Source organism: Pogoniulus pusillus, chromosome 4, assembly GCF_015220805.1.
Source record: "Pogoniulus pusillus isolate bPogPus1 chromosome 4, bPogPus1.pri, whole genome shotgun sequence".
NCBI lineage: Eukaryota > Metazoa > Chordata > Aves > Piciformes > Lybiidae > Pogoniulus > Pogoniulus pusillus.
In genome coordinates, this window is record NC_087267.1 from 333,341 (window position 1) to 356,003 (window position 22,663).

The following is a 22,663-nucleotide window of genomic DNA, read 5'->3' on the forward strand; positions in this document are numbered from 1 at the left end:
TCTTCATAGTATGGAAAGAAAAAGATGCCTCTGGGAGTAGGTTTTTCGATTATACAGATCATGTCCTGCAGGCATACTTGTAGGTGACTGGCTAGGGCTGGGTGCTAGGTTGGACTGGATGAGCTTGAAGTTCTCCTCCAACCTGGTTGATCCTGTGGTTCTATGATTCTCCTGTAAAAGGAGCTCAGATAACTAACTTAGACTTGCCAACTTGAGCTGGGAAAAGCAGTCCTCTGGAGAGGGCCCTGGTGGCTAACAAGTTAACCATGGCACAGCAATGTGCCCTTGTGGCCAAGAAGGCCAATGAGATCCTGGGGTGTATTGGGAGGAGTGTGTCCAGCAGATCAAGGGAGGTTCTCCTGCCCCTCTACTCTGCCCTGCTGAGACCTCATCTTGAATACTGTGTTCAGTTTTGGGCTCCCCAGTTGAAGAGGGACAGGGGTCTGCTGGAGAGGGTCCAGCAGAGGGCTAGGAGGATGATGAGGGGACAGGAGGGCATGGCTGATGAGGAGAGGCTGAGGGACCTGGGGCTGCATAGGCTGGAGAAGAAAAGACTGAGAGGGGATTTAAGAAATGTTTATAAGTATCTGAGGGCTGCCAGGAGCAGGAGGACAGGCTCTGCTCACTGCTCCCTGGGACAGGACAAGGAGCAGTGGGTGTAAGTTGCAGCACAGGAGGTTCTGCCTCAGCACAAGGGGGAACTTCTTTCCTATGAGGGTCCCGGAGCCCTGGCACAGGCTGCCCAGAGAGGCTGTGGAGTCTCCTTCTCTGGAGCCTTTCAAGGCCTGTCTGGATGTGTTCCTCTGTGATCTGTGCTAGATAGGATTGTCCTGCTCTGGCAGAGGGGTTGGACTCAGTGATCTCCTTGGGTCCCTTCCAGCCCCTAACACCCTGTGAGCCTGTGGGTGAGATAAATCCTAAACATCTATGCAGTCATCTTTTTGCATCAGATGTGACAGGAGAGGAAGGCAACTGCATCCATTATCAGGAGCTCACCCAGTACCCAGCTCCCAGTGTGTTGTTGAGCATCAGAGAGATGGCTGCATGGTTTAGTTCTGGTTTGGTGTCCAAGATGGAGTTATAAACACGTTTGCTCTAAGACTGCCTGTGAGAAACAGCATTCCATAACTCATCTGCCTGTCTTTCACCTTTAAAAGGGGTACCAGAGGAACTGAAATAAGCCAGTCCTGTCTCCTACGCCAGGCCTCATATGAGTCCGGCTCTGAGCTGTGCCCACTCACCATGTGCTCATTGCAGGGAGGAAGGGGAAGGAGCAGGGCTGCTTCCTGTCTGCTCAGGAAAGAAGGGTCCTTCCTTCCCTGTTTCTGTACACATGGGAGTAGTCTTCTTGGCTTGCTATGAATCCCCAAAATAGTTGCAGTTGGTGGAGGTGTTCAAGGCCAGGTTGGATGAGGCCTTGAGCGACCTGTTCTAGTGGGAGATGTCCCTGTCTATGGGTGGGGGGGTTGGAACTGGATGATCTTTGAGGTCCCTCCCAAGCTAAACCATTCTGTGACTGCCTGCTGCAGTTGTCGTCGTGCTGAGTGTGCTCTGAGTTTGTGGCAAGGGCTGCGCTGGGTCGGGTGGCACAGGTGTTAGCACGTGCGGGGGTGATGGAGGAAGCAGTGCTGCCGCTCGCTGCTACCAGGTGTTCACTCCTGCCATTGAAGGCTTCCTCGAGGCTTTTTCCCTGTGTGCTGCACATGACATACTCAAAAGAAAATACACAGGAAACAACCTGTTCAAAGTGAGGCTGCGGCACTTGGAGTGAGGTAGGGTAGCATTAGCACTCAGCGGCGCTAAGCCTTTACACCTCCTGCTTCCCCTCTTTGTGCTATGCTTCTCCTGCAGTCGCTTCTGTTGGCCTCTTGCTCTGGCAGGCTCAGAGACTCAGCGCCCCAGTGTGCCAGTCTGCCTCGCTGAACCTCATTCTGGAGAACTAAGCAGCCTGCTCCTTAAAGGTAGCAGAGTTGAGCCTTGAGAAGCAAGCCCTGCATTTGACATTGCATTCTACTCACGGTGCCAAAGACAGGGCCAGAAGAGCAGCATCAGATGGGCTGTGTTTGTGCACAGGGGAGGTTGCAGGGTAGATTTTGGTCTCCTGTTGCTGTGATTTATTTTGCCAGGTGTGCAACAACTCAGCTAAAGAAACCATATGTTTCTCTGGCTCTGTACCAAGAAGTAAAACCTTTTCAGGTTTGGTTTTTTGTTGTTTTTTTTTCCTTGAGAGAACCCAAACCAGCAAAAAACTTAAAACTAGAATCAAAATAATTATTCAACAAGCTGCATAGGGTTGGCTTGGTATTTGCTTTCTCTATGTCATATTTCTTTGATGTAAATTAAAAAGTAGATGCTAAGGTTACACAGATTAATTTACTTGGCATGGCAACACACACTGCAGAGGCCAGGGTCCAGCTCAGCTGCATTAAATAGGTAATATATTTTGTTTAAAGTTTCAATTAAAACCTGGGGTCAAAAGATAAAATGGTCCCTGTGGGATCTTGAACACTTTAAGGCCAATATTAGGGTTGCTTAAGGATCAGCCTCTGCTCTGGATGTCTTCTGCATTCCCTGAAATCTGATCTTGTGCAGCTGATTGTATTACATTGCTTTTAAAACCACACTGGCCCACCTGCTACAGTAATTCCTGCTTCTGCCGGCTGAGTGGCGTGAGGTGGACCGTGGGGCTTCTACTTTGCTTCCGAGCAGAACAAGAAGGATGTTGGGGCGGCATTGGTCAGGTTTCCGTTGGCAGGAGGCTGTCACAAAGACGAGTTACAGTGACAGTTCATCCGCCCCTGCCCACTAGCAGCTGCATGTCTGGCGCTGGCTGCACTCAGTGCACACGCTCTGGATGGGAACTGCAGGTCAGCCAAGGAGCCGGCGTTGCAGGCGTGAATACAAGGTGTGAGTGCCGCTAGTGCCGCGCAGATCAGGGCTTAGAGTCCCCTTTCCTGGGCTGCTGCGCTGCGCGTGGACAGAAAACAAGTCGTGGCCAGTGGCAGGCAGGTACAGAGCAGGAATCAGAGCCAGCTTCTGCATCTGGCTGCAGAGGTTTGCAGGATAAAGCAAAGGCTTAGCATGCAGAGAGACTTTCTCTGTTGATGATTGTAACACAACTGTCACTCTGTTTGGTTATGCTTTTGGGTGCATGTGGCCGTTTGTGTAAACCTGTTAATGTTGTTAAGGCTCCCATCCCATTTGCTGCTTGCTCCCATTAAGTACATTTTTATTGACTTGCATTGTTTAGAGCACAAAAAAAGTTTTTTCTGTTCATGCTGTCCAAGGCTTACTCTGTAAGAGCCAAAGATGATTGAGCCGTGAAGTGCATATCTCACATCATAACTTACGCAGTATGTGGTAGCTGCATTTGACTGAGCTCCAGTCATCAGGGTGCTCCCTGTGCGTCTCATCAAGCTTTACTGCTCATTTCTTACTAAATGCACATTACAAACCTTTTTTTCTTTTAAAACTAGCTTGATTGGAAAAAAAATTTCTCCCTTCATTTGTATGTTTTATCATATGTTCTGTGGAAATAAGAATGGAGTCCACCCCAGCGCTGATGGGAATAAAAGACTTGCACCCGGAGGGCCAGCCAGAGCCTGGGCTGCAGCAGGAGAAGTGTGGCCAGCAGGGCCAGGGAGGTGATTCTCCCCCTCTGCTGCACTCTGCTGAGACCCCACCTGGAGTACTGCATCCAGTTCTGGAGTCCCCAGTACAAGAAGGATGTGGAGATGCTGGAGTGTGTCCAGAGCAGGGCCAGGAGGATGCTCAGAGGCTGCAGCAGCTCTGCTGTGAGCACAGACTGAAAGAGTTGGGGCTGTGCAGGCTGGAGTGTCTGAAGGGGGCTACAAAAAAGCTGGGGAGGGACTTTTCAGGCTGTCAGGGAGTGCCAGGACTGGGGGTAGTGGAGCAAAGCTGGAGATGGGGAGAGTCAGGCTGGACATGAGGAGGAAGTTGCTGAGCATGAGAGTGGTGAGAGGCTGGAATGGGTTGCCCAGGGAGGTGGTTGAGGCCCCATGGCTGGAGGTGTTTCAGGCCAGGCTGGCTGAGGCTGTGTGCAGCCTGCTCTAGGGTAGGGTGTCCCTGGGCATGTCAGGGGGGTTGGAACTGGCTTCTCCTTGTGGTCCCTTCCAGCCCTGACTGATTCTATGATTGTACCTCCTTCCCTCCTCCTCCCTGCCCCCACGCTGTTACTTTAACTCTTCCCCCTCTGAGACGTTTATGGTAGTCTGCATCTGCTGTCCAAAGCTGAGTATTAATCTCTGGCTTCATTGTAATGTCTCTTGCTTTTCACTTTGCTTTGGTTGATGAACTCCAACTGGCTATGAAGGTTACAGCAGCTGACCACTGGAGAGGGTAGTGAACATGATATTTGAAACCAGATTTTCTTTGGTTTATGCCTTTGGATTATTCATCTCTAATTTCCTGTGAGATGCCTGAGTTTTCTTAGGCAGTATCCTGAAATAAATGGGAGTCTGACCTTGCAGTGCCTTTGTGCTGTAGACATTTGGAGTGTTGCATAAAAGAAAAAGTACAATTAGAATGTTTTAATGCAAAACCACAGTCCAGCACTGGGCTGGGACTAGAGGAATGCCAGCTAGGCATGATTCCAGGGGCAAGTCCTTCTACTGGGAGTGTTTCAAAGAAACCTGTACTGCCATAATGTCTGTGCTTGACTGACAGAACAGAGTAATCTTTCATGCTGCATGGGCTTGGGGTCTCTTTAGCCTGCTTGATTCTATGATTCTGTGATCTCTGCTCTATTGATGGCTTTGTTCTCCATTTCACTGATGAATTGTAACGCCCAAGAACCTACAGGAAGGCTGGAGAGGGACTTTTTGTAGGGGTTTCTAGCAACAGGACAAGGAGGAATGGGTTTGAAGCTGAGGGGGAACAGGTTTAGGCTGAATTTTAGGTTTTTCAGTGCAAGGGTGATGAGACTCTGGCATAGTTTGCCCAGGGAGATTGTGGATGCCTCCTCCCTGGGGGTGTTCAAAGCCAGGCCCAATGAGGCCTTGAGCAGCCAAGTCTAGTTGAGAGGAGTCCCTGCCCATGGTGGGGAGGTTGGAATAGGTGGGAGATGAAAATGGAATTAAGGTGAGCTCAGTGCTTCTATTTCTCTTTCCTTTGTCATGGAGCATTAATAGAACCATAGAATCAGTCAGGGTTGGAAAGGACCACAAGGATCAGCCAGCTCCAACCCTCCTGCCATGGGCAGGGACACCCTACCCTAGGGCAGGCAGCCCACAGCCTCCTCCAGCCTGGCCTTAAACACCTCCAGGGATGGGGCCTCCACCCAGGGAAACCCATTCCAGGGTCTCACCACCCTCATGCTGAAGAACTTCTTCCTAACATCCAGTCTGAGTCTACCCATTTCTAGCTTTGTTCTATTCCCCCAGTCCTCTAACTGCCTGAAGTGTTAATGAGCTCTGTATACACTCCTCTAAGTAGTGCTTCAGCTACGTATGAATGTATTGTCTTGAACCACCTTAGTGAATGAGGGTTACAATCACATCTCTGTCCCTCCTCTTGGAGTAGGCTAAGAAATAGAGTTATAAACAACAGAAAATACGAACTGAAGTGTAAAAATCATCACAGAATCACAGAGTGGGTTAGGTTGGAAGGGACCTCAAGTATGATCCAGCTCCAACCCCTCGCTGTAGGCAGGGACACCTCCCACTAGAGCAGGTCTCTCAAGGCCTCATCCAACCTGGCCTTGAACACCTCCAGGCAGGGAGCAGCCACAGCCTCCCTGGGCAACCTGTGCCAGTGTCTCACCACCCTCACTGCAAACAACTTCTTCCTAACATCCAGTCTAAACCTCCCCTCTGCCAGTTCAAACCCATTACTCCTTGTCCTGTCATTACAAGACCTTGTCAATAGTCCCTCCCCAGCCTTCCTGTAGCCCCCTTCAGATACTGGAGAGCCACTACAAGGTCACCTTGAAGCCTTCTCTTCTCCAGGCTGCACAGCTCCAACTCTCTCAGCCTGTCCTCAGAGCAGAGCTGCTGCAGCCCTCTGAGCATCCTCGTGGCCCTCCTCTGGACTGGCTCCAACACTTCCATGTCCTGCTTGTGCTGGGGGCTCCAGAACTTCACCCAGGACTGCAGGTGGGGTCTGAGGAGAGCAGAGCCAAGGGGCAGAATCCCCTCCCTTGCCCTGTGCCCACACTGCTCTTGCTGCAGCTAGCACAGGGTTGCTGTCTGGGCTGCACTCACACTGCAGGCTCCTGTGGAGCTTTTCATCACCCCAGACCCCCAGGTCCTGTTCCTCAGGGCTGCTCTCAGCCATTCCCCACCCAGCCTGGAGCTGTGCTTGGGATTGCACCAACCCAGGTGCAGGACCTTACACTTGGCCTTGTTGAATGCGATGAGGTTGGCCTGGGAATCCTTGATGATGTGGGGCTTATGAGTAGAAACCAGCCTCTTCAGAAAAAACCCAGACTCCTCAGCTCTAGACAATTCTCTGTAAGGTCTTCAGGGAAATAAAACTTCTTTCTCTACAGTTTGCCATTTAGAGTGACAGATTGCGGCTTCATTTCTAGATGTGCCACTCAGAAACACCCCTGAAGTTGTAGGAGGTTAGCTTGTAAAGTAGTTGAGCTCTTAAAAACCTATCAAAATTGAATTTGCCAGTACTCCAAAGATGTTAATCTCTTCTTATATGAGAATCCATCACAGAAAATAGATGAGGAGCTTGGATCTTTTTGAGGTTTGGCTGTGCAGTCAGTGGGTACGACCAGCAGATAATAACTCCATCTCTGGTGGCTGTTACAGCACTTTCCAAAGGGTCTTGTTAATTGCTTGAAACTTTGCCAAGCTGTAACCTGTTGGGCAAGAGTTTTCCACTTAATGAAAAGGCCAATATGTATTCCTCATTTCCTGTATGGTAAATGAGGCAGAGGCCTGTGGGAAAACCACAACACAATCAAGGAATTAAATATTCATCCCTGAAGCCTACAGCTAGGGAGAGTTGCTGAGAGGAGCATGCAGCTTGACTTTGGGTTCTTCCAGCCTTTCAGTGATTCACTTCATGACTTTGTTTTGAGCATAACAAGGTACAATGTTTGTAGAATGGCTTAGGTTGGAAGGCACCTTAGAGATATCTACTCCAACCTCCCCACCATGACCAAGGATGCTTCTCAACTAGACTCAGCTGCTCAAGGTCTCATCCAACCTGACCTTACATGCCCCCAAGGAGGAGACATCCACAACTTCCCTGAGCAGCCTTTTCCACTGTCCAGCACCCTTGTACTGAAGAACTTCTTCCTAAGATCCAGTATAAACCTACTCTTCCTCAGCTTCACATCATTCCCCCTTGCCCTCTTTCTAGACAGCCTCATAAAAAGTCCCTCTGCAGCCTTCCTGTAGGATCCCTTCAGGTACTGGAAAGCAGCTATAAGGACCGCTGGTCTTCTCTAGGCTGAACATCCCCACGTTCCTCTCCCTCACCTAATAGCAGAGTTGTGCCTGCCCTTGGATCATCGTTATGGCCATCCTCAGAACTTGCTCCAGCAGCTTAGTGTCCTTCTTCGTTTGGAGGCGTTCAAAGTGGGGTCTCACAAGAGCAGAGGAAAGGCAAGGAATCACCTCTCGAGCTGTTGTGCTTTGTTGTGAGTGCTGACAGAGTGGGAAAACAAAACAATGTGACTCTGACATCCCTGAACTCAGCCACGGGGTTTGGAGGGTTGGGAGCATGCTCAGGTCCTTTGTGGGGGGTGGAGTTTTTTTATCAGTGTTATCTTTAATTTGATTTGGGTGTTTTGGGGCTTTTATTCTTTTAGTTTAGTTCTAACCAGCAACTGAAGGAATTGAATACTAGTGAGATCGAAATGTCAGCTGCTTCTGTGTATGTAAATCACAGAATCTCAGGGGCTGGAAGGGACCTGGAAAGCTCATCTGGTCCAGCCCCCAGCCAGAGCAGCATCACCTGGAGCAGATCACACAGGAACACATCCAGATGGTTCTTCAATATCTCCAGAGAGGGAGACTCCACAACCCACCCTGGGCAGCCTGTGCCAGGGCTCTGTCACCCTCACAGGGAAAAAATTCTTCCTTCACATGGAACCTCCTCTGCCTCAACTTCCCCCCATTGCCCCTTGTCCTGTGGCATCACCCAGCAGAGCCTGGCTCCATCTGCCTGGCACTCATCCCTCACATGTCCCAGCAGAGCCTGGCTCCATCTGCCTGGCACTCATCCCTCACATGTCCCAGCAGAGCCTGGCTCCATCTATCTGGCACTCATCCCTCACATGTCCCAGCAGAGCCTGGCTCCATCTGCCTGGCACTCATCCCTCACATGTCCCAGCAGAGCCTGGCTCCATCTGCCTGGCACTCATCCCTCACATGTCCCAGCAGAGCCTGGCTCCATCTGCCTGGCACTCATCCCTCACATGTCCCAGCAGAGCCTGGCTCCATCTGCCTGGCACTCATCCCTCACATGTCCCAGCAGAGCCTGGCTCCATCTGCCTGGCACTCATCCCTCACATGTCCCAGCAGAGCCTGGCTCCATCTGCCTGGCACTCATCCCTCACATGTTGCATCACCCAGCAGAGCCTGGCTCCATCTGCCTGGCACTCATCCCTCACATGTCCCAGCAGAGCCTGGCTCCATCTGCCTGGCACTCATCCCTCACATATCCCAGCAGAGCCTGGCTCCATCTGCCTGGCACTCATCCCTCACATATCCCAGCAGAGCCTGGCTCCATCTGCCTGGCACTCATCCCTCACATATCCCAGCAGAGCCTGGCTCCATCTGCCTGGCACTCATCCCTCACATATCCCAGCAGAGCCTGGCTCCATCTGCCTGGCACTCATCCCTCACATGTCCCAGCAGAGCCTGGCTCCATCTGCCTGGCACTCATCCCTCACATGTCCCAGCAGAGCCTGGCTCCATCTGCCTGGCACTCATCCCTCACATGTCCCAGCAGAGCCTGGCTCCATCTGCCTGGCACTCATCCCTCACATGTTGTCCCAGCAGAGCCTGGCTCCATCTGCCTGGCACTCATCCCTCACATGTCCCAGCAGAGCCTGGCTCCATCTGCCTGGCACTCATCCCTCACATATCCCAGCAGAGCCTGGCTCCATCTGCCTGGCACTCATCCCTCACATATTTATAAACATGCATGAGGTCACCCCTCATGAGCCAGGTGGGGTTGGTCTCTTCTGCCAGGCAAGCTGCAACAGAACAAGGGGACAGAGTCTCAAGCTGTGCCAGGGCAGGTCTAGGCTGGATGTTAGGAGGAAGTTGTTGGCAGAGAGAGTGACTGGCATTGGAATGGGCTGCCCAGGGAGGTGGTGGAGTCAAAGCCTGGATGGGGCACTTAGTGCCATGGTAAAATTGACTGGCTAGGGCTGGGTGCTAGGTTGGGCTGGATGAGCTTGGAGGTCTCTTCCAGGCTGGCTGATTCTATGATTAGTCTCCTCCTCTCTAAGCTAAAGAGCCACAGTTGCTTTGGGCTCTCCTCATCATGTACAGGGTGAGTGGCAGGAGGCTGCAGCCAGGCTCTGCTGGGTGATGCCCAGTGACAGCACAAGGGGCACTGGGTGGAAGCTGAGGCACAGGAAGTTTCATTTAAATGAGGAGGACTTTATTCCCTGTGAGGGTGACAGAGCACTGGAACGGGCTGCTCAGGGGGGTTGTGGACTCTGCCTCTCTGGAGATACTCAAAACCCTCCTGTGTGATCTGGTGTAGGTGATCCTGCTCTGGCAGGGGGGCTGGACCAGATGAGCTTTGGAGGTGCCTTCCAGCCCCTGGCATTCAGTGATTCTATGTTTCATGGTATTGTATGCTTTCAGATTTTAGCTTGCTGTGAATGTACAGCTTTATCTGACTTGCAAACCTTCTGAGCTGGTCTGGTGATTTTATTCAGAGGAGTAATTTTATCCCTACCACACTGGAGCAAACCTAAATTTCCTTCATAAGGAAAACCCTTCATAGTCCCTGTAAATACTCCAGATAAAGTAGCTCCCATGCTACGTAAGAGTTCCTTCTGTTTCACTTCTTTGAGCATGTAGGTGGCAGCTTTTTCTCAGAGCTTTGCATCTGTGTTAGCTGGCTTCAAGCTTGAGCTTGATCCTTCTCTCTGTCTTTGATGCCCCCACAGCTGTTTATTCCCAGGCAATTCATAACTGGGGGCAGTGGCTCACCTGGAGGCAGCCTTAGCTCATGTCTGCTTGAGTCAGCTGTAGTTGTGTCTTCATCCTCCAGTGGTGACACTGGGTAAGCAGTGGCTCCACAGCTTTGGAAGGACACTGAGCCATTTCTTTGGAATGAATCATCTGGTGAAGTGATGGAATCCTGACAGCCCTGTGGGCCTTCTCAGGCTCTGGTGGCTTTGGGCAAGGGATGCATCTGAAGCCCTTGAGAGGGCTGTGTGAGTGCAGGGGGTTCATCTGAAATGTGGTGTTCTTACATGCTTGGTCCTGTACTGCTTTTCCCACCCTTTGAGATCTCTGCTGATCTGACTCTTGGAGAAAGAGCCTGTCTTCTTCTGCATGCTGAGTTGTTTCTCAGAAACTTCCAAGCCTACAATTATCTGTACCACAGCATTCCCATTCATCTGTCATTATTCAGCCTTGCCTACCTCAGCCTCTGCAGGTAAAGGATTTCACTTTCTAAAACAGCCAAGTTTGGTCACTTTGTACTCAGTTTCTTAGGACTAGCAATTTTGAAATGATGGATGTTAGAGTCTAGTTAAAACTAGTTGTGGCTGATGAGCCACAATGTAACTGCATTCAGAGACTGGGGGGGTTAATGTCTCCACAACCTCTCTGGGCAGCCTGTGCCAGTGCTCTGGGACCCTTACAGAAAAGAAGTTCCCCGTTGTGTTGAGCTGGAACCTCCTGTGCTGCAGCTTACACCCATTGCTGCTTGTCCTGTTCCAGGGAGCAGTGAGCAGAGCCTGTCCTCCCCTCCTGACCCCCAGCACTCAGATATTTATAAACATTGATTTAATCCCCTCTCAGTCTTCTCCAGACTAAGCAGCTCCAGTTCCCTCAGCCTCTCCTCACCAGGCAGTGCTCCAGTCCCCTGCTCATCCTCATAGCCCTCTGATGAACCTTCTCCAGCAGATCCCTGTCCCTCTCAATCTGAGGAGCCCAAACCTTTTCTACAGTAGATTTGATAAAATATCTGTCACTTTGAGACTGTGGCTGAAGCTTAGCAGCTTGGGCACTCTCTTGCAATTATGTTCCAGAAAGAGTTTCATCTCAGTCATGCTCTTTAAGCCCCACTAGGACCATAACTCAACCTCCACACTCAAGTGTCCATAAAGGGTTTGTGTGTGTGTGTGATTGCAGGTGTTTGAAGCACTTCACCCTGTTAAAGATCTCTACCTATTTATTACATAGCAAATGAGATCATAGAATCACAGAGTCAGCCAGCTTGGAAGAGACCTCCAAGCTCATCCAGTCCAACCTAGCACCCAGCCCTGGCCAATCAACCAGTCCATGGCACTAAGTGCCCCAGCCAGGCTTGGCTTCAACACCTCCAGGGGCAGCTCATTCCAATGCAAATCACTCTCTCTGCCAACAACTTCCTCCTAGCATTCAGCCTAGACCTCCCCTGGCACAACTTGAGACTGTGTCCACTTGTTCTGTTGCTGCTTGCCTGGCAGCAGAGCCCAACCCCACCTGGCTACAGCCTCCCTTCACAGGTAGCTGCAGACAGCAATGAGCTCTGCCCTGAGCCTCCTCTGCTGCAGGCTGCACACCCCCAGCACCCTCAGCCTCTCCTCACAGGGCTCTGCTCCAGGCCCCTCCCCAGCCTTGCTGCCCTTCTCTGGATACATTCCAGCACCTCAACATCTCTCTTGAACTGAGGAGCCCAGAACTGGACACAGCACTCAAGGTGTGGCCTGAGCAGTGCTGAGCACAGGGGCAGAATAACCTCCCTGGTCCTACTAGCCAAGTTATGGAAGCCTTGAGCAATTGTGGATGTTCTCAGAAGCATTTGTTTCGCCCTGCAGGAGAAGCCTACATGAGGCTGAGTCGGCTGCCAGAAGCAGAGCACTGGTACGTGGAGTCACTGCGCTCCAAGAGCGACCATATCCCAGCCCATCTCACCTATGGAAAACTGCTGGCTCTGACGGTGAGTTGATCAGGCAGCTCCTGGGAGCTGCTCCCAAGTCCTTCAAATAGATGAGGGAAAGGGATGGGAAGGATTTGGTGTGAAAATTGGTAATTGCCCTATTTGTCACCCTTTTGTCACCCGTTTCAGTCATGCCTCCTCATTAGGGACTCTGGCAGCATCTTTTTTTTGGTGAAACATTGCAGCCGTTCCCGAAGTGTCCCCACCTCTGTGCAGAAAAAAAACCAACCAGGTAAAATGGTGTAGGAGCTTTACAAGAGATATTAAGGAATCCTCTGGTTGAAAAAGCCTTTGTTGTAAGTAGTTTCCATCACAAGCAGTGATACCGAATCAAGATTGTCAGTGTTTGATCCATGGTTACTGCAGCAGGACTAAAGGGTTTGTGCTTTGAATTTGCACTTCTTTAGGAGTAACTCTTTGAGCCTGTGAAAAGAACTGCTCAGGATCTAAGAGCTAGTTCTAAACATAACCAGAAGAGCTGGACTGTCTCATTTCTTCACAATGTCCTTGTCCCTTTGAGTGAAGAGGAGCTTGCATCCATTAGGGTTACAAGTTACAGCAGAGTGCCAGTCTTGTGTGGCCTTCACTTGTTTTGAAGATGGATTTCTCTTCTGAGAAATCCATTTTCATCCACCAAAATAATTCTGGTTTAGATTTGCCTTTCAATTTGTTTCCCATTTCTCATTCACATTTTTATGACCATATCCTCTTTCCTGTTTGTCTCTTCTGCATTTGCTTGTATTGTTCGCCCCAGCTGTTTCGTGTTTCCTCTCTGTGCTCTGTTGAGAGGCTTTTGTATGACTTCTCAGTCCTTGTGCCTCACTCTGAATGTCTTCCTTAACTTTTCCACTAGCTATGAGCTTTTTACTCTGACCTTCCTTATGCCTGCCTAGTCTTCAAGCAAAACTGGCCCTTGAACACAGGCTAGAGAGATCCAGTGAGGAAAAATGGCTAATAACGAATATCAACAGATCCACTGCTGCCAAAAGTACATTAATTTGGGGGAAGGGAAGAAATCAGAACAGAATTGTTCTGTGTGAGTACAAGTGACAACATGGTTAGAAGGAACTAAAGACTGTTCAGTGTTAGCATCTCCTGCCAAACACAGAGTTTGATTGTCTCCTATAGAGAGCTGGGATTATTCAGTCTGCCTCCAAGGAGACCTTACTGTGGCCTTCCAGGAGCTGAAGTTTCCTACACGACAGCTGTGAGGGACTTTTTAGGCTGTCAGGCAGTGACAGGACTGGGGGGAATGGAGCAAAACTAGAAGTGGGTAGATTCAGATTGGATGTTAGGAAGAAGTTTGGTCCCCCTTCCTAGGGGGAATGGAACAAAGCTGGAGCTGGGTAGGTTCAGGCTGGAGGTGAGGAGGAAGTTGTTGAGCAGGAGAGTGGTGAGAGCCTGGAATGGGTTGCCCTGGGAGGTGGTTGAGGCCCCATGGCTGGAGGTGTTTCAGGCCAGGCTGGATGTGGCTCTGAGCAACCTGATCTAGTGTGAGGTGTCCCTGTCCATGGCAGGGGGGTTGAAACTGGATGATCTTTGAAGTCCTCTCCAACCCTGTCAATTCAATGATTTAAAAGTACCTGGATGGGAATTTTTAGCTTGTAATGGAAGTTTAGATGGTAGTGTTCTATATCCACTGCCTGTCAGTTCCAGGCCCTGGAAAAGCAGGGTTTTCCTGGAATGTTGACAAATATATGTACCCACTGATTACCTTCCTCTGGGATAGAACTGCTTAAAAAGTTCCTAATTTACTTTGCTTTTCTGGCAGATGTCTTCATATCCTCTACCTATGAATAGCAGGAGAAACTCAGGGTTATTGGTTCCTTCCTAGGCAGATCTTCGACACAGAAGTTCTGATTTGTTAGAATTGCTGTGGGGAGAGAAAGAATTTTCTTAACTAAACCCCAAATCTCTTTTTTTTTCTATTTTTCTTCTTTTCTATTCCACCTCAGTAGTCCTCTGGATGTTTTTGCACACTTCCTGAGCTGCTGAGTACATGAACTATAAGGTTTGCTAGGGGCAGTGTTCTGGTTGTTCTGGGAAAGAAGATATCCCAGTTTTCTTCAAAACAATGAAATCTTCGAATCTCATAACTGAAAACATGGTGAACCACTGAAAATAATCCCCCTCCCTCACCCCCCGGATCATGATAGTTCAGGTGTAGGATTGAGCTCTAGTGGCATACCCCAACTGTAGGAAAGAAGTGCTGGAAAATGCATGTGAATCCTGCATCTGAGTCGAGGCAGTCCCAAGCACCAATCCAGGCTGGGCACTGGCTGGCTCAGGAGCAGCCCTAAGGAGAGGGCTGTGGGGTTGCTGGTGGAGGAGAAGCTCAACATGAGCCAGCAGTGTGCACTTGCAGCCCAGAGAGCAATCAGAGCCTGGGCTGCATCAGGAGAAGTGTGGCCAGCAGGATGAGGGAGATGATTCTCCCCACCTAGTCTGCACTGATGGGACCCCACCTGCAGTACTGCATCCAGCTCTGGAGCCCCCATTACAAGAAAGATCTGGACATGCTGGAGTGTGGCCAGAGCAGGGCCAGGAGGATGCTCAGAGGGCTGCAGCAGCTCTGCTGTGAGGAGACACTGAGGGAGTTGGAGCTGTTCAACTGGAGAGAAGGCTCCGAGGTGGCCTCTCAGTATCTTAGGGGGCCTACAAGAAAGCTGGAGAGGGACTTTCTAGGCTGTCAAGTAGAGCTAAGACTGGGGGAATGGAGCAAAGCTGGAAATGGGGAGATTCAGACTGGGTGTTAGGAAGAAGTTCTTCAGCATGAGGGTGGTGAGACCCTGGAACGGGTTGCCCAGGAAGGTGCTGGAAGCCTCATCCCTAGAGGTGTTTAAGGCCAGGCTGGATGAGGCTCTGGACAGCCCGATCTAGTGTGAGGTGTCCCTGCCCACAGCAGAGGGATTTGAACCAGGTGATCCTTGTGGTCCCTTCCAGCCCTGACTGACTCTATGACTCTATGATTCTAGTAGACCTGGCCTGTTCACATGCAAGGTATCTACAGTGCTGATTGTGCCTGGAGGATCCAACCTGTCTGTGGAAGAGTAGATCTCATTAGCAAAACCAGCTATGTGTGGATTTGAGTACTGACTGCTGCAGCCTCAGAAGCAAGACAAATACACTTCCTCTCCATTCTTAATGCACCTCTTCACCTGCCCTTGCTCCCAGCCACAATTGCAGCCTGTCCTCATCACATTTGTCATCATGTCTTGATGCTTTCTGCTGGCATTACTGTAACTCATTCTCATATTCAGGGCAGTATCTACAGATATGGTTTGTGTCCATTCTATTAGCAGCAGCATAAGCTCAACAGACCACAGACTCACAGGATGTCAGGGATTGGAAGAGACCCAAAAAGATCATCGAGTCCAACCCCCCTGCCAGAGCAGGACCATCCAATCGAGCTCAGGTCACACAGAAGTGCATCCAGACAGGCCTTGGAAGGCTCCAGAGAAGGAGACTCCACAGCCTCTCTGGGCAGCCTGTGCCAGGGCTCTGGGACCCTTACAGGAAAGAAGTTCCCCCTTATGTTGAGGCAGAGCCTCCTGTGCTGCAGCTTACACCCATTGCTGCTTGTCCTATCCCAGGGAGCAGTGAGCAGAGCAAGATGGTGCTGACATCCTGCTGGCTTGTACTGACATAGCACTTAGCAAAGCAGCACACTGATGACAAAGTAAGGAGCGGTGGTAGAGATGGATGTTTCGTTCATGGGGGGGGGGAAAGTTAATTTATCCTTGTTCTGCAAATTTGGTGTTCATTTACTAGATGTCTCTCAGCTGCCAAGTCTGAGGAGACACTCAGCAGGAAAATGGGTGATGACTGGACTTGGCAGCAGCCTGTGGATTTTGTCTCACCTTGGTGGCTTACCCCAGTCAGTTTTGCAGCCTGCCATCTGCTCGGTGACTCGGGCTTTGTCCTGTCTCTGCTGTACTGAGCTGGTAACACTGCAGGTGCATGCCTGCTGTAACTCAAATGCTTCCTGCAACTGCACTCAGCAGCATCAGAGCTGCTCTCTTTGGCAGAGCTGTTCCAGCCCATGACTAGCTGGAGGTACTACTGTACCTTGCTCTTCTGTTAAGCTTTGCTACTTGGCTCATGCGAGTTTTCTGACAGCCTGTATATTTAAGAGAGAGAAAAGCCTACTTCAGGGGGTTTTCACATGCTAGAGGAGAGGCCTCTGAGAGGCTTCTTTCCCCTCATCTGTTGGAACCAAGCCTTCAGGTGTTTTGCAATCCTATTTCTGAGTAGAAGTGCTGAGACAAAAACTATTGACAACCTGTTAACTGTTGATAACTATTGAAAACATGATAACCTGTCTGTAGCCGGGTGGGGTTGGGCTCCTCTGCCAGGCAACCAGCAGCAGAACAAGGGGACACAGCCTCGAGGTGTGCTGAGGGATGTCTAGGCTGGGTGTGAGGAGGAAGTTGTTGGCAGAGAGAGAGATTGGCATTGGAATGGGCTGCCCATGGAGGTGGTGGAGTCACCATCCATGGAGGTGTTGAAGCAAAGCCTGGCTGGGGCACTTAGTGCCATGGTCTGGTTGCTTGGCCAGGGCTGGGTGCTAGGTTGGACTGGATGAGCTTGGAGGTCTCTTCCAACCTGGGTGATTCTATGATTTCTCTGGGTCATGAAGGGTGTAAGTGGGTAATAATAAAGACAGATTTCTCCAACAGTGAAATTTGGGAACGAAGGAGGAGAGGAGGAATTAATTTGCATGCAGTAAAACCTTTGGACTACAACAATTTTCTTAATAGTACTGAAACAATTCTCTTGGATTTTGTTTTAATGCAAATATTTGTCTTGCTGTTTGTCAGCTCTTTTGGGATAGAAGAAATGCCAGGTGGGCTTAGCTTTCTGCCGCATAGTGGGGAACAAAAAGCCAAGACAGAGCAACTTCAGAGCTCCAAAGGAAAAGTTAATGAATTTGCAGCCTTTTTACCTAATGCCATAAGTCACAAGTATTTCATAGCCCCTCACACTGGATAACTTTCTATCTTCCTATCTAAAAACTACAACTCACTGAGCCACAGGTTTCCTGGAAATACATTACAACAGCACAATTGCCTGGTTGAGAGGCATGATGAGTAGCTCAGCTAGTGCAGCCGTTGGAAAGCAGCCACTTGTCTGGAGGTTGAGTTTGTACTTCTGTTTTCTCTTGTAGTTTGTTTTTCAGAGGCAGTGTTCAGCTGTGCAGGACTGCAGTGCTTTAGCATCAAATGCCTTTTCTATCTTTCATCTGCTCAGCTGCATAAGTAACTTAGGAAATACCTTTGTCAGTGTGACATTGGCCAGCTCACAGAATCACAGGATGACACCACACTAGCTCAGGAGGTTTGCAAGTAAGATCAAGCCATACATTTACAGCAAGCTAAAATCTGAAAGCATACAGTGCCATGAATCAGAGAATGTCAGGGGCTGGAAGGCACCTCCTAAGCTCATCCAGTCCCACCCCTCTGCCAGAGAAGGATCACCTGGACCAGATCACACAGGAACACATCCAGGCAGGTCTTCAATATCTCCAGAGAAGGAGACTCCACAACCCCCCTGGGCAGCCTGTTCCAGGGTTCTGGCATCCTCACAGGGAAAAAAATCCTCCTCATGTTTACATGAAACTTCCTCTGCCTCAGCTCCCACCCAGTGCCCCTTGTGCTGTCACTGGCATCACCCAGCAGAGCCTGGCTGCAGCCTCCTGCCACTCACCCTTTAGATATTTATCAACACTGATGAGGTCCCCTCTCAGCCTCCTCTCCAGGCAGCACAGCCCCAGCTCCCCTCGTAACGGAGATGTTCCATTCCCTTAATCACCTCTGTGGCTCTGTGCTGGACTCTCTCAAGCAGTTCTATGTCCCTCTTGAACTGGAGGAACCAGAACTGAACACAGTACTCCATATGTGGCCTCACTAAGTCAGAGTAGGGAGGCAGGAGAACCTCTCTTGGCCTACTAGCCACAGCCCTTCTAATCCACCCCAGAATGGCATTGGCCTTTCTGGCCACACGTGCACGTTGCTGGCTTATGGTCTACCTCCCATCCACTAGGACCCCCAGATCCATTTCCCCTTCGCTGCCTCCCAACAGGTCAGTCCCCACCCCATCCTGCACGCTGGGGTTGTTCCTTCCCAGGTGCAAGACTCTCGTTGAATTCCATACACTCTGCTCTGGCCAGCGCTCAGCCTGCCTGGCTGAATGCAGCGCAGCCTTCTGCTGCGGCAGTGCCTCCCTGCGCCCGGTCCGGATGGCCTGGGCAGCCTCTGCCGCTGCTGGGCTGCACCTTCAGCTTTGGCCTGGGGCATTACTTCCATATCACAGAGGCAAACACAGTTCTTCTCAAGGGCTTTAAAATCACAGTGCTCCCAGTTTGAAGGTAAAAAAGTGAAGCCCTGAACATCTGCTCGAAGTCATTTTCCATTGTATGAGCAAACCTTCAGGAAGAAAAAAGCTGGCTGAAAGAGTCCTTCATAAGGGAGGCTTTTTGCCTTCCCCTCTCCTCTGCCTCTGGGGGTCTTAGAGAGAGCACTGAGAAACCCTCCTCAGGGAGTGCCAGGACTGGGGGGAATGGAGCACAGCTGGAGGTGGGGAGGTTCAGACTGGGTATGAGGAAGAAGTTCTTCAGCATGAGTGGTGAGAGCTTGGCAGGGGCTGCCCAGGGAGGTGGTTGAGGCCAGGCTGGCTGAGGCTGTGTGCAGCCTGCTCTAGGGTAGGGTGTCCCTGGGCATGGCAGGGGGGTTGGAACTGGCTGATCCTTGTGGTGCCTTCCAACCCTTCCTGATTCTATGATTCTCCTTCCCAATGGCTCTCCTCTCTGCTGTCAGGCAGCAAGTGGTTGTTACAGTCTATTCCGAGCAGCTTCATTTCAATTATAAATGAATCTGGTTTGAAGTTCTGTTTTATCTTCAGCCCACACAGCAACCCTCCTAGCTCACAGTAGTGCCTGCCAACTGCTGAAGTAGCGAGGGAGTGCCAGGAGGCTGGAGCCAGGCTCTGCTGGGTGATGCCTGATGACAGGACAAGGGGCACTGGGTGGAAGCTGAGGCATAAGAAGTTTCATTTAAACATGAGGAGGAATTTTTTCCCTGTGAGGGTGCCAGGGCCCTGGAACAGGCTGCCTGGGATGGGATTGTGGAGTGTCCCTCTCTGAAGATGTCTAGATGCATTCCTGTGTGATCCGGTGTAGGTGATCCTTCTCTGGCAGAGGGATGGGAATGGATGAGCTTAGGAGGTGCCTTCCAGCCCCTGACATTCTGTGATTCCATGCTGCAACACTGAGCCTGCTGCATGTAGGAATCACAGGCACTGCTGTGTTTCCTTGGAAAGAACTGCAGAGTGTTTCCTTGCCTTTGACACGGCACCACACAGTGCTGTTAATCTCCTGCCTTTTTACTGGCTTGGAAATCACCCACAGTGCTGTAAGAATAATTTACTTTGGCTCGTAAAATTTCTGTGTTGCAGCTCCAAACTGTGTTAAAGTCAGTAATAACCACCTCAGAAGATTCCCCAAAACCAGCTGAAACAGTCTGTTTTTTACAAATATTTTCTCCTGAGGGAGCTGGGGATGGAGCAGACAGAGACGTGGTACAGACTGCTGGTGGCTTGGATGAGCGTGCGAGAGACAGGACTGTGGCACTGAAGGACCCACACCAGTTAAATGTCCTGTCCTTAAGCTTCAAACAGCCTCCTCGTGGCTGGCCATACAGTCACAGAACCACAGAATGAGTTAGCCTGGGAGGGACCTCAGGGATCATCCAGCTCCAACCCCCTGCCATAGGCAGGGACACCTCTGACCAGAACAGGTCACCCAAGGCCTCATCCAACCTGGCCTTGAACACCTCCAGGCAGGGAGCAGCCACAGCCTCCCTGGGCAACCTGTGCCAGTGTCTCACCACCCTCACTGCAAACAACTTCTTCCTAACATATAGTTTGAACCTCCCCTCTGCCAGTTCAATCTCATTACTCCTCCTCCTGTGATTACCAGACCTTGTCAGTAGTCCCTCCCCAGCCCTCCTGTAGTTCCCCTTCAGACACTGCAAGGCCACTCCAAGGTGTCCTTGAAGCCTTCTCTTCTCCAGGCTGCAGAGCCCCAACTCTCTCAGCCTGTCCTCAGAGCAGAGCTGCTGCAGCCCTCTCAGCATCTTGGTGGCCTCCTCTGAACTCACTCTAGCAGCTCCATGTCCCTCTTGTGCTGGGGGCTCCAGAACTGCACCCAGGACTGCAGGTGGGGTCTGAGGAGAGCAGAGCCAAGGGGCAGAATCCCCTCCCTTGCCCTGTGCCCACACTGCTCTTGCTGCAGCTAGCACAGGGTTGTGTCTGGGCTGCACTCCCACTGCAGGCTCCTGTTGAGCTTTTCATCACCCCAGACCCCCAGGGCCTGTTCCTCAGGGCTGCTCTCAGCCATTCCCCACCCAGCCTGGAGCTGTGCTTGGGATTGTGCCCACTCAGGTGCAGGACCTTACACTTGGCCTTGTTGAATGTGATGAGGTTGGCCTGGGCACACCTCTGCAGCCTGTCCAGGTCCCTCTGGATGGATCCCTGCCCTCTAGCAAGTCGACTGTGCCACACAGCTTGGTGCCATCTGCAGATACTTTGACCTGCAGTTGTTTGTTGCATATAGTCCTGGGAAACAGAAGAGCCAGGGACGTGTCCTGCCATTTTTGTGAAGCTGTGAAATTACTCAGAGTGCCACTATCAAATATCCTGCTGCATTCAGTAGTTGGTGTAGTGCTTGGGAGTCATCTCAAAATAAATCAAAATGTATGGCAACCTAGAAGTAAAAGGAAGGCAGGGAGAGGCGTGGGACAGCAGCAGGAATGGGGAACACAGTGCAATAATGAATGGACTAATTCAGCATTTACTATTTCTGTACTTACTTTTCATCTTCCAGCAATTTACAACTAGGAGAAGGGGCATTGTGAGAGGCTGCTGCTGGTCTCTTCTCACATGTAGTTGGAGACAGAACATGGAGGAATAACCTCAAGCTGAGACCGGGGAGGTTTAGGTATTGGGAAAAAGTTTTTTGTGGAGAGAGTGGTCAGGCTCTGGAATGAGCTGCCCAGGGAGGTGGTTCAGTCGCTGACCCTGGGTGTGCTTAAGGGGTGTTTGGATGTGGTGCTTAGGGCTATGGTTTAAGGTGACTCTTGTAGAGTTGGACTAGGTTGGACTTGGTGATCCTGAGGGGATTTGCCAACCTGGATGTTCATAGAATCAACCAGGTTGGAAGAGACCTCCAAGATCTGTGATCCAGCCCTATCCAGTCAACCAGACCATGGCACTAAGTGCCTCATTCAGTCTTGTCTTGAACACCTCCAGAGATGGTGACTCCACCCTGTGATTGTGTGAAAGCAGGGATGAGGTGGAACACTCAGGGTGGCAGAGGAAAATCATGGCTGGTTTCAAGATGTAGCAGTTGAAATGTTCTGTGTTAAATTCACTTTCTAGAACACTTTATATTTTTGTAATCAGTTCCCTCAGAGTAGACTCAGAGAATGTCAGGGGCTGGAAGGGACCTCCGAAGCTCATCCTGTCCAACCTCCTTGCCAGAGCAGGGTCACCTAGACCAGATCACACAGGTCCAGGCAGGTTTTGGATGTCTCCAGAGAGGGAGACTCCACAACTCCCTTGGGCAGCCTGTTCCAGGGCTCTGTCATCCTCCCAGTCATACTTCTTGTGAGAAGAAGTAAATGACTACACATAGGTAAATCTTAAATTTATTAAAAGGCATTTTCTGTAGGAGCCAATTTAATGAGGTCAGCAAAGCTGCTGGATGTTTCACTTTGGGAGGCTAAAGCCCTTGGCTGTTAGTATTGCTTCTAGGAGGAGTTTTTGTCTGAAAATTGGATATTTCAGTTAAACCCTCACCATAACAATGCATATATGACACTGAGAAGGCCCTTCCTAAGAAATCAAGTTAATCCAAGCAGTAGCCATTGCTGCTTTTGGTTTGTCTTCGGAGTCTGACACAGATGCTTTTTCTTGCCACTGGAAATCCCCTGGGGGCTAAAACTGATCTGAGCTGGAAGTCTGGATTTAGTTCTGAATCTGAAAAATGTCACAAGTTGTTTTCATTTCTAGCTCCAGTTTACAAGCAATTGGCTTGTAGGGGATGGGAGGTTTCCTTCTTGAGTGTGGAAGGTCCTGTTCATTGACTCCAGAGCCCTCAGCCCTGCCGCTTTTGTTTCTCCGTGCTTGCTCATCGGCTGCATCTGGAGCGTTAACACCTCCGGGCTGAGCGTCAGGATTTCCGAGCGACAGAAGTTTCAATAGCTGACATCTCCTGAGCTTGTATTTCTTCTCTGGTTGGTTGGCCACATGCCACAGGTATTGCATCCACAGATCTGCTTTACAGGCCCCTTGGGACATGTGCTTGGCTGCAAGCCAACTGCAACAGAGCTAATTGTGAAGCGGAATATTTCCATGTAGGTGTAAGGAGTCCGTCTGACTAGCAGGTAATTTACTCTGGAGCAGGGATTTAGGCACATAACCCCTCACCAACCTCCTTTAGGGATCTCATCTCTGGGATCTTGTTTCTAACTTCCTGTAGACAGGAAAAGGAGGGCCCTACCCTTCTCGCTTT

The 22,663-nt window shown here is 50.4% G+C and overlaps 1 protein-coding gene across 4 annotated transcripts in view; it reads left to right on the forward strand.

The window, feature by feature from the left end:
- Positions 1-22,663, forward strand: part of TMTC2 (transmembrane O-mannosyltransferase targeting cadherins 2) — a 298,456-nt gene that overhangs the window by 220,478 nt on the left and 55,315 nt on the right. For all 4 annotated transcript variants that reach the window (XM_064141674.1, XM_064141688.1, XM_064141687.1 and 1 more), the window contains exon 8: positions 11,972-12,093. In XM_064141674.1, the coding sequence (XP_063997744.1) occupies positions 11,972-12,093 (122 nt within the window). The remainder of the gene's footprint in view (positions 1-11,971; positions 12,094-22,663) is intronic.